The sequence below is a fragment of the Rhopilema esculentum genome, chromosome 9 (assembly GCF_057945365.1).
Source record: "Rhopilema esculentum isolate cy_ngs chromosome 9, ASM5794536v1, whole genome shotgun sequence".
NCBI lineage: Eukaryota > Metazoa > Cnidaria > Scyphozoa > Rhizostomeae > Rhizostomatidae > Rhopilema > Rhopilema esculentum.
In genome coordinates this window covers 4,605,507-4,618,902 of record NC_142823.1, presented here as the reverse complement: position 1 = coordinate 4,618,902, position 13,396 = coordinate 4,605,507, and the positions used below count along the sequence as shown (strand labels likewise).

The window sequence follows — 13,396 nt, the reverse complement described above, 5'->3', positions numbered from 1 at the left end:
CAATTTTAAGGAGAGTTAAAAACTTGTTTCGTTCATAAGACTGATGAGATAAACCTAATCAATGTTACAAATTGAATTTGCTATGCTAGTGAAGAATGTATCCGCACCTTCAGCCGATTGTGTGAAGATGACTTATCCATAAAATTTGTAGCTTTTGAAAAATATTCCATGGAGGCGAACAAATTTGTGTTTAAATGGGGATGGGAGGGTGCGAATACCAAGGGGGACTAAATTTTTAAATATATAAGTAAGAAAATTAAAATCATTATTCGAATGAGGCTGAAATTTTGTTTAGAAAGAGATAGGGACTGGAACTCGCTTTGAAGTACATAGAGACTAAGAATTCAAAACTTCCATTCAGTTCATATTTTTGGTTGGATTCGTTGGTATGTTGCAATAGATCTGAACATTTGTTGAGTATAATGCGCCTGCCACAAGTATGAAAGAAGGATGTGTGCCTCCTTCTTACCCAGGACCAAGTTCAATTACAATGCAAATTATAAAGAAAATAAGTACAGCGTATTGTAATAGAAGTATAAATCATACATGGAAGATCGATTTACAAGCTCAAAAAACTTTGAGGGCCATGAGATGGGAAGCTATAAAATTAATCAAAATTAAGAGTGCGTGGTCTCTAAATGGAGTACATAGCCATGTCTGCTTTCAGCAAAGATAAATTTCACTATATCCAACGTATGTAATTATTTTTATAAATGACTAAATTACTGTGAGGTCTGTACCATTTTTGGCACTTACTAAGGTTTCGGGAAAAAAATATTCGTGCCCTTTTTTTTCGTTTTGCCCCCCCCCCCCCCTGCTCAAACCTGCGTCCCGTGGCCCTGTAACCTGGTCGATCAGTTCTCCCACCATCTTTGCGAAGCCTAGTTGTCACCGAACACCACAACACGGCAAATTTTGGAATCGATCAAATGTACAGTTTACTCAAAACCAGGTTTTATTGGCCTAACATGTATGGCTATATTCGACAATTCACTTTAGGCTATGAAACATGCCAGCAAACAAAATGTGACACACGTCCCCTCAAAGCACCATTGATCCCAATGTTTGTTCCAAGCGCCTCTATGCAATTTATCTTTGTTGATTTACCATTCGTCCCTAAAGACACAAGTGGGTATCAGAACGTTTTTTCAAAATACATCCAAGCAATTTCTCTCAAAGACCAGACGGCCCACCCAAACCATCACCGACGCCTTGAAAAACAACGGATTTACATTCATGGTTCACCATATTATCTATCTATTAACCGACCAAGGTTCAAACGTTGATGGCCAGATTATGGCAGAGATTTGTAACATATTTGCAGTGCCTAATTTAGTGTGGTCTTGTACATTAATAGTGGTTTTGAAAGTCCAAACTGTAGTCTTGAAATCAGGAATTAGTAAGAGGATTCCCTTGAAATTGAAACGAGGTTTTTCGAATCTTTTCATTGAACCTTGCTTTGCCACTTGAATAGCTAAAGGATTCCCGGAATATTGTTTTCAGATTAACATAACGTCTGGAGTTGAATTAGCCAATATTTCAAATGACTCAAATATAGCAGTCCACCATTTACTGATGAGCAAGTCAGTATTTAATATGATTCTGTGAAAAGGCCACGGGCTATTTAATATCTACAAACTATTCAATATCTGCCATGAGTCTGCCTCGTTCCAATAGTTAGCCTTGTAGCCTCCTTTGAGATAATCTCAATATGGCCTATTGAATCTATCCTTGGAATGCTGAATGACTGCAGTAGTTCAGTTATTATGAAATTTAAATTCTATTTGACTATTTCCTTACATATTTAAAATGCTAAACTGGTTAAAGAAAACTGACGAAAGTGAAGAAAAGAAAAGGCTTTGTTCTAGTATAAATGAGGAAGTGCCTGAGAAGAAAACTGGGAATACATTATATTATAAAACATTATAAAACGGGGGGGGGGATAGAAAGTTAGCACCCAGAAGGACTGGGACGTGGAGAGTAATCCAAAAACGTCCAAATGGAGCAAATTTCGAGATCGAAAATACTCATGGTGAAAAGAAAGTTGTCCATCATGACAGGATAACACCAGTGCTGGAAAACGGGTTTAAGAACGAGCCGGTCATAAGAGAGCAAACGTCACTGAGTGAGGAAAGTGAGGGTTCATACATAGATTACTCAGATAGTGACAGTGATCCATCTATCAGTGACGGTGATCAGGATGAAGCTGAAATCGAAAATCAATCCACATCTGAAAAAGAAAATGAAGAAATAAATCGTGAAGTTCGCCGACGGCGTCAGAGACATGCCAGATATCTTCCAGACAGTATCCATTGGGGATCTTTGAAACTTTAACGACATTACCGTAGTACATTTGTTTATTCCCCCGTGATATTATTTAGAAGGGGGAAAATATAGGGCAGTTACCCCCGTCCCTAGTACTTGCCCTTGTACGTAGGATTTCGGTTAGGGGCTTCATTCTGTGGCAGTACTCGTATGATCCAAACCTTAACTCCTATTCGAATAGAGTAACACCCTTACACAGCTGGTTGAAAGAAAACCTTTCAAAAAACATTTCAATTTTTGGCAATCAGTAAATGTTTCAATTTTAACAGATGATGCAGTACACTCTTTTTTTATAAGAACCAGTAAATTTGAGTTCAGGCTGATTGTTTTTAATTTTTCCGAAAATCTGAGGCTGGATTGTTCTTATTTTGTTCTTAAATTTTATAGGGTATAAGCAGTTCGATTTCTAGCTTTTCGTTCTGGGGAGGTGTTCAGGCCTCTTTTGCCAACAAAGTGCGTAGAGACAAACTCAATTTGCCGCCATGTTTTATTATTCACCTAAAAAGCACCCACACATGGCTAAAAATCCTCGTTTCTGAGATAAAACGTTGTTCAAAATTTCATTTTACAGTAGCTTAGCCTCAGCTTGTTCTTAATTTGTTCTTAAATTTTGGCCCATTTTGAGGCTCGTGTTCTTATAAAATTGTTCTTATAAAAAAAAGCGTGTAATGCAGGGGGGTGCAATATGCAAACATATTTTATAAGGAAATTTGCAAAGTCTTTGTACACGAGTTCCTTATCTGTTTGGGTAAGTTCTGTGTAGCATGTGCTTCCCGGAACTGATTGTTATTGTATGTAATTTAATAATGTCATCGTCTCTATCTGAATCTTTGTACTCTGTTGTTTGTACCTTATGTCTGTTGTTCTGTCTTGATGTGTTGATTAACAAACTGTGATGTTGTATAGAATGATTAGATCTAAATTGTAAAGTTCAGTCAGTGCTTCCACTTTTAAGGAAATTTCCTCAGATTAAGGAAATTTTGTCCGTTTAAGGAAATTTTTAAGGAAATCGATATTTTGAGGAAATTTTAAGGAAATTTTAAATTTCATTTTTTATTTTAATTTTTTGTGATTCCTCGCTGTTGGATTGTCAGAACAGCTTTGTTAAATCGATTTGAAATGTGAAATTCCTTATGCACTGCTGTGCATAAGGAATTTCACCTTATTCTCACCTTATGCACCTTATTCTCAGATAATCCCTTTGGACTGCTGTGTTGTTGGCGTAGGTCAGCTACTGCTAACTATTTTTATCAGTCCACCATTCTTTGGTTAAAAAATGGTGGAGTTAAGCGAGTAGAAATGAAACGTAATTATGTTGAAGCGAAGGTAAAGCCTTCCAAAAAGTAATATGAACAAAAGTTTCATTATTCATGGCTTAGCAATCCCTACATTTAAGCAATGGTTGAAGAAGATAACTAATGACAGTGGCAAATTTCAACCTTAGTGCCAAGTGGGTAAGATGAAAGTATGCTGCTCTAAAGCAGCTCTAGCCATATATCAAGACCCTGCCCATAAAGAGGTTATGGCAAGGTCAGCAACACTGGAAACAACAAACAAGAAAATTGATTCCATGCCTGGCCCGAATGACAAGAAAGCCGCAAGGATGGAACTTAAAATTGCTAGTTTCATTGCAGAAAAAAATTTGCCTATCAATATATCCCAAGGATAAGACATTAGGCAGAGCCTAACTTGGAAAACAGAAGACAACAAACCTTATACGTCAAGTTCTATTTTTTAAGAGAAGGTTCTCCAAAGCTACAAGGTAACACGATCTCCTTGATCATTGACGAGAAAAAAGATCGATCTACACAAAGTCAGCTAGCAATTCTTGGTACATATTTTGATACTGAAAAATATCAGATGCACAGCATACTTATAGACATGAACTATAAGCTTATAGCTGAAATGAAGCTTCAATTTAACGAAAATCGCTATGTTCACTCTAAATTAAGTTTCGAACTTTCAAGAAAATATCCGAGGAAATTTCAAATTACGTCTGAGGAAATCTGAGGAAATTTCAGCCTCGTTTAAGGAAACCCGCATTGTCATTTTTGGAAGCACTGAGTTCAGTTGTTGGATTGAATATGACATGAACATATGAACTTGTATTTGTCTTCCTCGCTACATCTGTACAGTTGTGAGAATTAAATATTATGAGTTAATTTTTCTGTTATGGCAAATGTTATCCATTTCCATTCACGTATGAAAATTCATTGATAATGTTGTCGATTTTGAGAAAACATTGATGTTTCAGAAAAGAAATTAAAAGGCACAGAAGTTACAGTTCTAAAAACAATTAAGGAATTCTGCGATTGGCACTCGTTTTTACCAATCATCCATACAACATAAATCACAATCAATAATAATATATGTAATGATAATGATAAGTAGTTTGTTTACAGTTGGCGTACTAGATGAAAGTCTAACAGCTACATTAAGCTAATTAAGGCCAACTATCTATGAAGAATCAGTAAAAAACGAATCTATGGTTCAATGGTAAAAAATGTTTAAGGTATTAATATTCTATATAAAATCTTACCCATCAATAAATATTTTACATAATCTACAGTCACATTCTACAGGGTGTGCTCTTAATTCGCTTTTAAATTATGCTAATGATTGGGACTCTCTGATACCGTAAGAGAGATTTTGCCACAACTTTTGACCTAAATATCTCACCGTCTCTATTAATATTCTATATAAAATCTTACCCATCAATAAATATTTTACATAATCTACAGTCACATTCTACAGGGTGTGCTCTTAATTATTTTTTAAATGTTGCCAATGATTGGGACTCTCTGATACCGTAAGAGAGATTTTGCCACAGCTTTTGACCTAAATATCTCACAGTTTCTATACCATAAGAATCTTGTCTTGGCTTTTGGAATGCCAAGAGTATTTTTATCTCACAGATCATAATGTAAATTTTTTGCTTCAAAAATCCACGCTAAAGGGGAATCAAAAATCAAGACATTGAAAAGCCCATGAATAAGGAAGTGATACTGAAAATTGCCAGGGATTCAGAAAGGTGCCATGTTGCGCGAAAGGTTGTGATACAATGGCAATTAAGAAGAGACCTGATCAAGAAAAGGGATTCTGAAAAACTTGAAGCATGAAGAGCAAAAGTGTCCCAGATTCCAACAACATCACAGGAGAGTTTGAATGTGTCTGTAGATGTGTGTACAAGAACACATGCTGTTCTTGGTTGTTCGAAAAAACGACTCAGTGACAACGCTGGATGTAAAACAGAAAAAGGTATTTTAGATCGTCTCCTGAAGAATATTGAAGAGTTTGGGGAGCAGAAAAAAGTAACTCCTCGGGGTCTCTTGGAAAAACTCATCGATCGATCACAGGAAAAGTGGGAAAAGATGGAGCCAACTGAAACCATAATGAAGAATTATATTCCTGTCAAAGATGCTCTCAAAGTTTGGAACGACTGATATTAGAGAACTCCTGACTATTTGTTGCCTTAAAAAGCAACTGAAGGAGTACTTGAAGGGCTGACAGATTCGTATATTTAAACACGACCCTCTGGAAAAACAGCATTATATATAGTAATTATATTTTTCTTTAAATTCAATTTATGTATTTATTCTTAGTCAAGATTGTATTAGGGTAGCTGAAAGGTTGTTTCCTGTGAATCATTCTATGAGCTCCCTTCACATCTTCGGCAATTCCTGCAACAAGAACGTCGCGAGCATCATGGTTGCCACCGAGGCGGCATCATGGTTGCCACCGAAGGAGCAGTAAATTTTCGAATTTTTAAGGCTTCTAGTTTCCTGGAAAATGCACTCTTTCAAGCACAAATTGAACAGCAGATGAAAACAGCTGGTACAATTTCGCCGTGGTCTTGAGAAATACCATTTTGTCAGTTACTTCTGAAGCTAGGTAACAAGTGTAAATGGACTGTCAAGATTGTCAGGAAACATAACACGCCAAGCGGTACCAAACAATTTTGTAAAGTCACTTGAAGCAAGCGAGGACGCTTGTCCTTGAAGGGGAGAGTTATGTGAAAGGACAGAATTTCGTTAAGGAAATTTTTGCTTGTTTGCTGTTTGAATTTCATTTGCCTGATTGACTTTTGTTCGCATCTTGGCCAATTTCCATGTACATCCTGTCTTGCGATCAGCTCCTTTGTTCTGTTTTGTATAACTGTCCTAATTATCTTTATTGCTGTTGAGTAAAATATTTGTTGGCTTTTGTGAGTAATTCAGTCGTTGAATTTAGTCGTTAGAGTTTAGACGTGACTTCAGATGTTCCGATAGCCGTTGTTATTTCGAGAAGTTTAAAACATAACAGTTTTGCCGAAGTGATCCGTTTAGTCGTTGTTGAATTGGATGAAACTATAAGAACCGTCGAGCCAAGAAATCAGAACACGCTTATTGAATTTTGTACTTTCTTTCACTGCTGAATCTGCGAACACAAGCCTGTAAAACCCTCGTAAACTCGTGGTTTTACACAAGCAGCACTGGTTGTCAATTTAGATCCCTCTTTCCTTTTTAGCATGCCTTTTGAATGTTAAAAAAACTGGAGCTCATAGTGAATTGCAGTTGACGTTTCTACTGATAAACCTTAGGGGAAATGGGCACAAGACACAATTTTACCTAAAGAGGGCCTGGATTTTTCGATTTAGTGCCAACAAGAAATCTTCAAATCTTCAAATGTTTACCTTCATTCATATCAAGGAATATCATAATTAACCAACGGAACAACCACCGTTGCTTGATCCTTTATTGATTTTATGACATAAAGGTCTCTAGAATACCTGAAACGTTTTCATTATTATCATTGTTATCAGGGCCTCCGTCGAAGGGGGGCCGGGGGGGCCTTGGCCCCCCTCAACTTTTTTGCAAAACAATAGAGTTTTTTTCAAAATCTTTTACTATGGGTGTTTATTTTTTCCTTGCCCCCCCCCCCCCCACTTTTCAACTTTTGTCGGAGCCCATGGTTATTATAACCCTCTTGCAATGGATTTTAAAATTAGAACGTGTAGACAGACAGTCATTGCCTATTTCACAATCTTCAATTGCCTTTTTATAGAGGCAGTCATGTGGGACCTCGTGTCAAAGGGGAGTGTCACACAAGTGGCTCAGCGTCGACAGGCCTGTGGAGTTACAGGTAAAGGGGGAAGCAATAAACAGGGTGCATAAAATTAAGTAGCTAGGAGTAACGGTCGACGAAACCCTGACATGGAACCAACGGTACAAAAATCTAAACGTAAAATAAAAGATGGGTTGTCTTTGAATTGCAAACTAGAAACTATTTTACCCCAACAAACCAAAACTTTGTCTACAGGTGCAGCCGCTTAGCAGTTGAATTGTGCATTTTATGATACAAGCATGAAAGTTTGTACACGTACACGATTTGACATGCTGAATAAGATGAGATGCATACCCCAATTGAAAAATGCCCCCAAAAGCTATTTTTAGACAGGGGTAACTCTATTCAGTCCTCCGTCGGATCATCCTCCATATCTTATAAACTATGCAAGTTTTAAACCCGAAACTTAGCATTCCATGATACTGTAATCAAGTTTTGTTTGAAGGTAATTGAGAAGGAGATTCTCCTACTTGCTTCCTTTGCAATCTCTACTGTGAATCCTACTGCATAAATTATAAAAAGACAAAGGGGCGACAGTCGAATAACTTTATCCGGCTGCGCTGATATCGCTTTTCTATTGGACCAGGTTAATTTTGAGTGATGTGAGCGCATGTGCCACTGGTAATTGCGAACATTCACCACTGGCATTCGGTTGCGTTTTTTGTGTGAGCCCTTCGTATGTAAGTACCTTTTTTTCTTTGTATTACATTCGTTATTTTTATAAAGAAACAAAGGTCGACATTGAGTACTCCAGTTTCTCAATATTCTGGAAATTTCAATACTCGTTGTTTCTTAAGAGTTTCTTACTTATGATGTCATGAACTTTATGTTTGGGTTTCCTTATATTCAATTTTTCATGCTGGGAAGACATTTTTCGCAAATGTTACATTTGATTTTAAGCCCAATCTCCAGTGAGAAAAATGCGAAATGCGAAAAAGTTCGCGCGAAATACGTCTTAGGCATGCGCAGTAAACTTTTGCTGGGATTTCTCGCGAAGAATTTCTCTGCGAAAAAAAGTTAAAATGAGTTTAACTTTTTCGCTTTTCGCTTGCGAAATCCTTCAACAGCCAATCATATTCCGTATTCTTTTGTCACGCTTCCAAACTTTACATTCCAACGTCGTGAGGTCAACAAAAGCATTCAAAGGAATTTGTCGCGTGAAGTATTTCGCAGCGAAATTTCGCAAGACTTTTTCTCACTGGAGATTGGGCTTTAGAGCCTCTTCTTCTCTTTTACTCGACGACACTGGTAACGTGTTTTGAGAAACCAAGCGAAATTAGCGTTTTTTTTCTGCAATACTTTGGTCCCGTTCACACTGCTGCGTACGGATCACTTTTGATACGGATCAAGAGTGATACGGAGCAAGAGTGATACGGATCAAGAGTGATACGGAGCAAGAGTGATACGGATCAAGAGTGATACGGATCAAGAGTGATACGGAGCAAGAGTGATACGGAGCAAGAGTGATACGGATCAAGAGTGATACGGAGCAAGAGTGATACGGATCAAGAGTTATACGTATCAAGAGTGATACGAATCAAGAGTGATACGGAGCAAGAGTGATACGGATCAAGAGTGATACGGAGCAAGAGTGATACGGATCAAGAGTGATACGGAGCAAGAGTGATACGGAGCAAGAGTGATACGGAGCAAGAGTGATACGGAGCATGAGTGATACGGATCAAGAGTGATACGGAGCAAGAGTGATACGGAGCAAGAGTGATACGGAGCAAGAGTGATACGGAGCAAGAGTGATACGGATCAAGAGTGATACGGAGCAAGAGTGATACGGAGCAAGAGTGATACGGAGCAAGAGTGATACGGATCAAGAGTGATACGGATCAAGAGTGATACGGATCAAGAGTGATACGGATCAAGAGTGAAACGGATAGGTTGTGTTTACTCCGCATCGGATCACTTGTGCTACTATTAACACATATGTTTCATTCTACAATGATCCGTCCGCTGTGTGCTAAAGAAAAATGTGTAAAAAGTTATTTCAATTGCTGATTTTAAAAGACAAGTTCTATACCTCACGAGACAAGAAAGACAATTAATTACATTAAGTCTCATCAAAATTATAATTTATTGCTAGATTTTGGTTTACTATATTCTATTCATTTGTAGTCAGGGGCGGATTCAGGGTGTCGCACAGGTCGCACGGTAGACCGTCAGATTTTCAGAATTTAGTTTTAGTCTTCAGTCATTGAAATAAGGCAATCGTGTTTACCACAATCTTTTATTTTCCTCCTTACAAATAATACATTTTGCTCTCTTTACATAATAAACGCAGGACCGAACTTGGTCGATCTCACACGCAATGCCACAATTTAATTCAATATAGAAGAAATTCAAAGACAATCATAGACCGTAAACAGTATGATTTTTAAACATGTCGCCCGTGCCGCACAAATATGCAGGGCTCTCGGTTATGCAAATATTTTACCAAATCTCACCAATCAAAATTCAAGTTATCACATATTTGTGCGGCACGAAAAGTCTGTAAACACTATGTTAGATTACGATTGCTGGCAAGGGAAGAAAGTGGACGAGGTTGTAAGTTGTGAAAGGGAGGATTCCCAATTTTCTTTATCTATACGGAAGAGGTGCACAGGAAGTGTACACTTCTGAATCTCAAGATATTTTGTTTCAACTGCGTGTTCGATTTGCTGGAAAATGTGGAAAACCTTTTAAAGAGAAAAATGTTTGACTGAACAACTTGAACGTTTCAGGGCCTCAGTCCTAATTGCTCTAGTTCGGGGGGACTGGGCCCCCATCATGGCTCCGCTCTTGACCACGAGGGAGGCCCCCTAGACCGCCTGCTGGGCAGTGTTAATGTGCGACCGTCAACTTTTATTCAGTATCCGCCCCTGTATGTGATGGATTGCTCTTTAAGACCTATCACTCATACTTGTAGTTCTAGCTCTTGACTTCCTCAGTAAGATTCCACGTTCATTACTTGTATTAGCATAGCAATACTCTTTAAGACCAATTTATACTGTCAATGTAGGTTGACAAAAAAGGACAAAAAGTCCCTTTTTATTGTTTGAGTACCAAGACAGTCGTTTCTTAAAGTTGATAGTCAATTGCATGCTAAAATGAACGTCCGATATCAAAGGATGATTTGGCGTTTCCCATTATTAATAAGATATCCATATAAGGACATGGCGGTAATCAGACGCTACGTGACAAATTATTATTCAAAATATATTGTGAGATTATAAATATATTGTTTAAATCTAATATAAATCTGTTGTACAATTCCTATCGACTTAATTTCTCCTTACCTAAAGTGTGTCCACTTGACATTTATAAATTGTTGTCGGAAATTTCAAATATGTAAGGTCTGAATTTGTTTGCAAATATATTAGGTCTGAATTTGTCTCAATCTTTAGATTAGCTTAAAATGCATTTCAGAATATTTTTCGCAGTCATTTCTTGCAATCTTCGAAAACCTTTTACTATTTCCATGCAATCTTTTGCTACTTTTGATTACTTCCATTTTTCAAATTGAATTCATTACTTTATGAGGCCCCCTAGACCCCGAGGCCTTGGGGAAATTTGCCCCCTTGCCCCCCTCTTGGCGACCCGGTTCTCAATTAACTAGTTTTTTGAAACCCAGATCTCAAGCATTGTGCTGTTGTGTCAGATGGACCTGTTGAAGGACGTTACTCACTTGGAAGTTGTTTCTGACGACTTTCACATGAACAAGTTCATCGATGATCAAGCAAAATTATTCCAAAATGAGGTACGCTTTTTTTAAATGTTATGAAAATTTATTGGAAATTTCCGACCGATATCCACTAATTTACTGAGGCTGAATGCTTAACTTCAAATCTTTTCTGGTCATCTCTCACGCGATTGGAACTCGGAAATGATACCATATCCTATTTGTTACCTTGGGTTTTGACGCTCTCGAACCCAGGGTAAATTTGTTTGTTAGAAAGCTTCAGAGAAGCTAGCCGTTGCATGTGAATGGTTGCCTATTGTTTTTGGCGTGGAACTGCATTAAATTCGATTTGGCGACTTCAGATGTCTTTAATTCGCGACCCTCGCAGCATTCTAGCAGATTATTAAGCGTTGTATATTGTGACTTATTTTATGCTGTTCTCTAAAGGGGAAATGAAGTGGACAACGATTTCTTGTGCAATAATAAAGGTTCCCGTGCTGATTTTAAAACCGTTTGGATTTTTTATTATGTTGTTTGCGTAGTTTTTGAGTTATTAAATTTTTAAAGGTCGAAATTTGCCCTCACCGATGGCTGAGCGAGAACGCGGGCAGACCACTGTTTCACGTGACCTTGTGACATAAAGGGGTGGACACGAAGAAATGTTTTGATGTATTTGATGATGGGTTTGATAAGGGCCATGACAGGTAGCAATCGTGCAAATTGTGATAAAAGCATGAAATTTGGTGAAAATACAGACTTCGATATGCGCAACAAGATAGAATATATATATATTTTGGGAAAAAAACCCTCGTACTATTTTTAGACTGGGGTACTTGTGTCCAGTACTCAGTAGCCTTACTGTAAGGCCCTATAAGGGGTATTTGAAATATGAAATGATTGAGATTTTCGGGATGAAAATATAAATATTTAGGTTTTTGAGTCTTTAAATATGAAATAACTTTGGTTTCCAGTATGAAATGTGGAATAACAAAATAACTGAATACCTCTTTAAATGTTGTGTGAGAATTATCTAATTGATAACAGCATTGACAATTTATACATTGCAAAAAGTTACATAACAAGCTACTTTACATACACTACAATGGCGATGCCCCGGGCAGCATTAACTCTGTCTACTCCGGGGCCATAACATAGAGAGGAAAAAATGCATGTTTGTAATTACAAATACTTAAAGATAAAAGAGACTATTGATCTCAAGCATTGACTCAATGACTATTGATCTGTAGACCTGTTAAGATACCAACCATATTACACCTGGGTTTAAAAGGCTTTTCATACTTTACGTTTAACAAAAATACCAATAGCATAAAATCTACCGCAAATACTTTTGGCTGATATTATCTCAACGAAATAGACGAAAATACCAGATAGCATCATACAAATGTTTTTATCTACATTGCTTTATTAGGTTATTCTTATCTTGAAAATTTTGTTTTTGACCATACCTTTGATTTCAGTATGGCGCCAATAAGTAATGCTAAGTAAAAGTGATTATGCACGGCAATATTATGAAAAGCCACAAACACGCAACTGCAAATAGAATTTGGCCCACTGTAACTGTTTTTTTAAACTTGATGAAAGTTTAAATCATAAAAATAAATGCCACTGATCATTTTAAGCCTTAGAAACATACGGAATCTATTTGACTTTTTATGCATCCATTCTTTACACATTTTCAATGTTTGTGGCTGCAAAAATTGGTTTTGAAGACTTGGTCCATTTTGTATGTAAGTCGGTCCAACTTTTCAGAATGGAAGAATGAAGGCAGAATGGAACATTTGACAATTTCAAAATACTTTGCTTTGTTAATTTTGAAATATGAAATAATTGCAAGATATCACTATGAAATTTGAAATGACATCTTCCCCCTTATAGGGCCTCTACTGTGGTAAAATCCTTTCTTTTAGCTAAAAAGCCAAGAAACAAGGCAAACATAAACAATTTGACTTGCTGAATAAGACAAAAGTGGTCCCCACCCTAAGAAATATCCCTTGTGCTGTTCAGAATACCCCTTGTGTTCCCTGGCTTCTTTCTTTCTTGCTTCTTCTCGCTTTCTTTTTCAATTCCCTGCCATTCTTTATATTTTTGCTATGACTTTTTCCTTCTTTCATAAAAGCATTTACAAATTTTTCCTTTTTCCACACAGGGCAACGACGAGCCATTTTACGTTGGAAATGTTAGCGAAATACTTGAAAGAATTGCGTCTTTCAAGAAGTTTCTTCCAAATGTACAGCCATTCTATGGTGGGTAACTGTTCATTACTTCAAATCAATTGCG

General features: G+C 37.2%; 1 protein-coding gene across 4 annotated transcripts in view; it reads left to right on the top strand.

The window, feature by feature from the left end:
• Window positions 1-13,396, top strand: part of LOC135688709 (ornithine decarboxylase) — a 77,969-nt gene that overhangs the window by 39,405 nt on the left and 25,168 nt on the right. For all 4 annotated transcript variants that reach the window (XM_089109897.1, XM_089109896.1, XM_089109895.1 and 1 more), the window contains 2 exons: window positions 11,051-11,176; window positions 13,266-13,362. In XM_089109897.1, coding sequence (XP_088966023.1) covers window positions 11,051-11,176; window positions 13,266-13,362 — 223 coding nt within the window. The remainder of the gene's footprint in view (window positions 1-11,050; window positions 11,177-13,265; window positions 13,363-13,396) is intronic.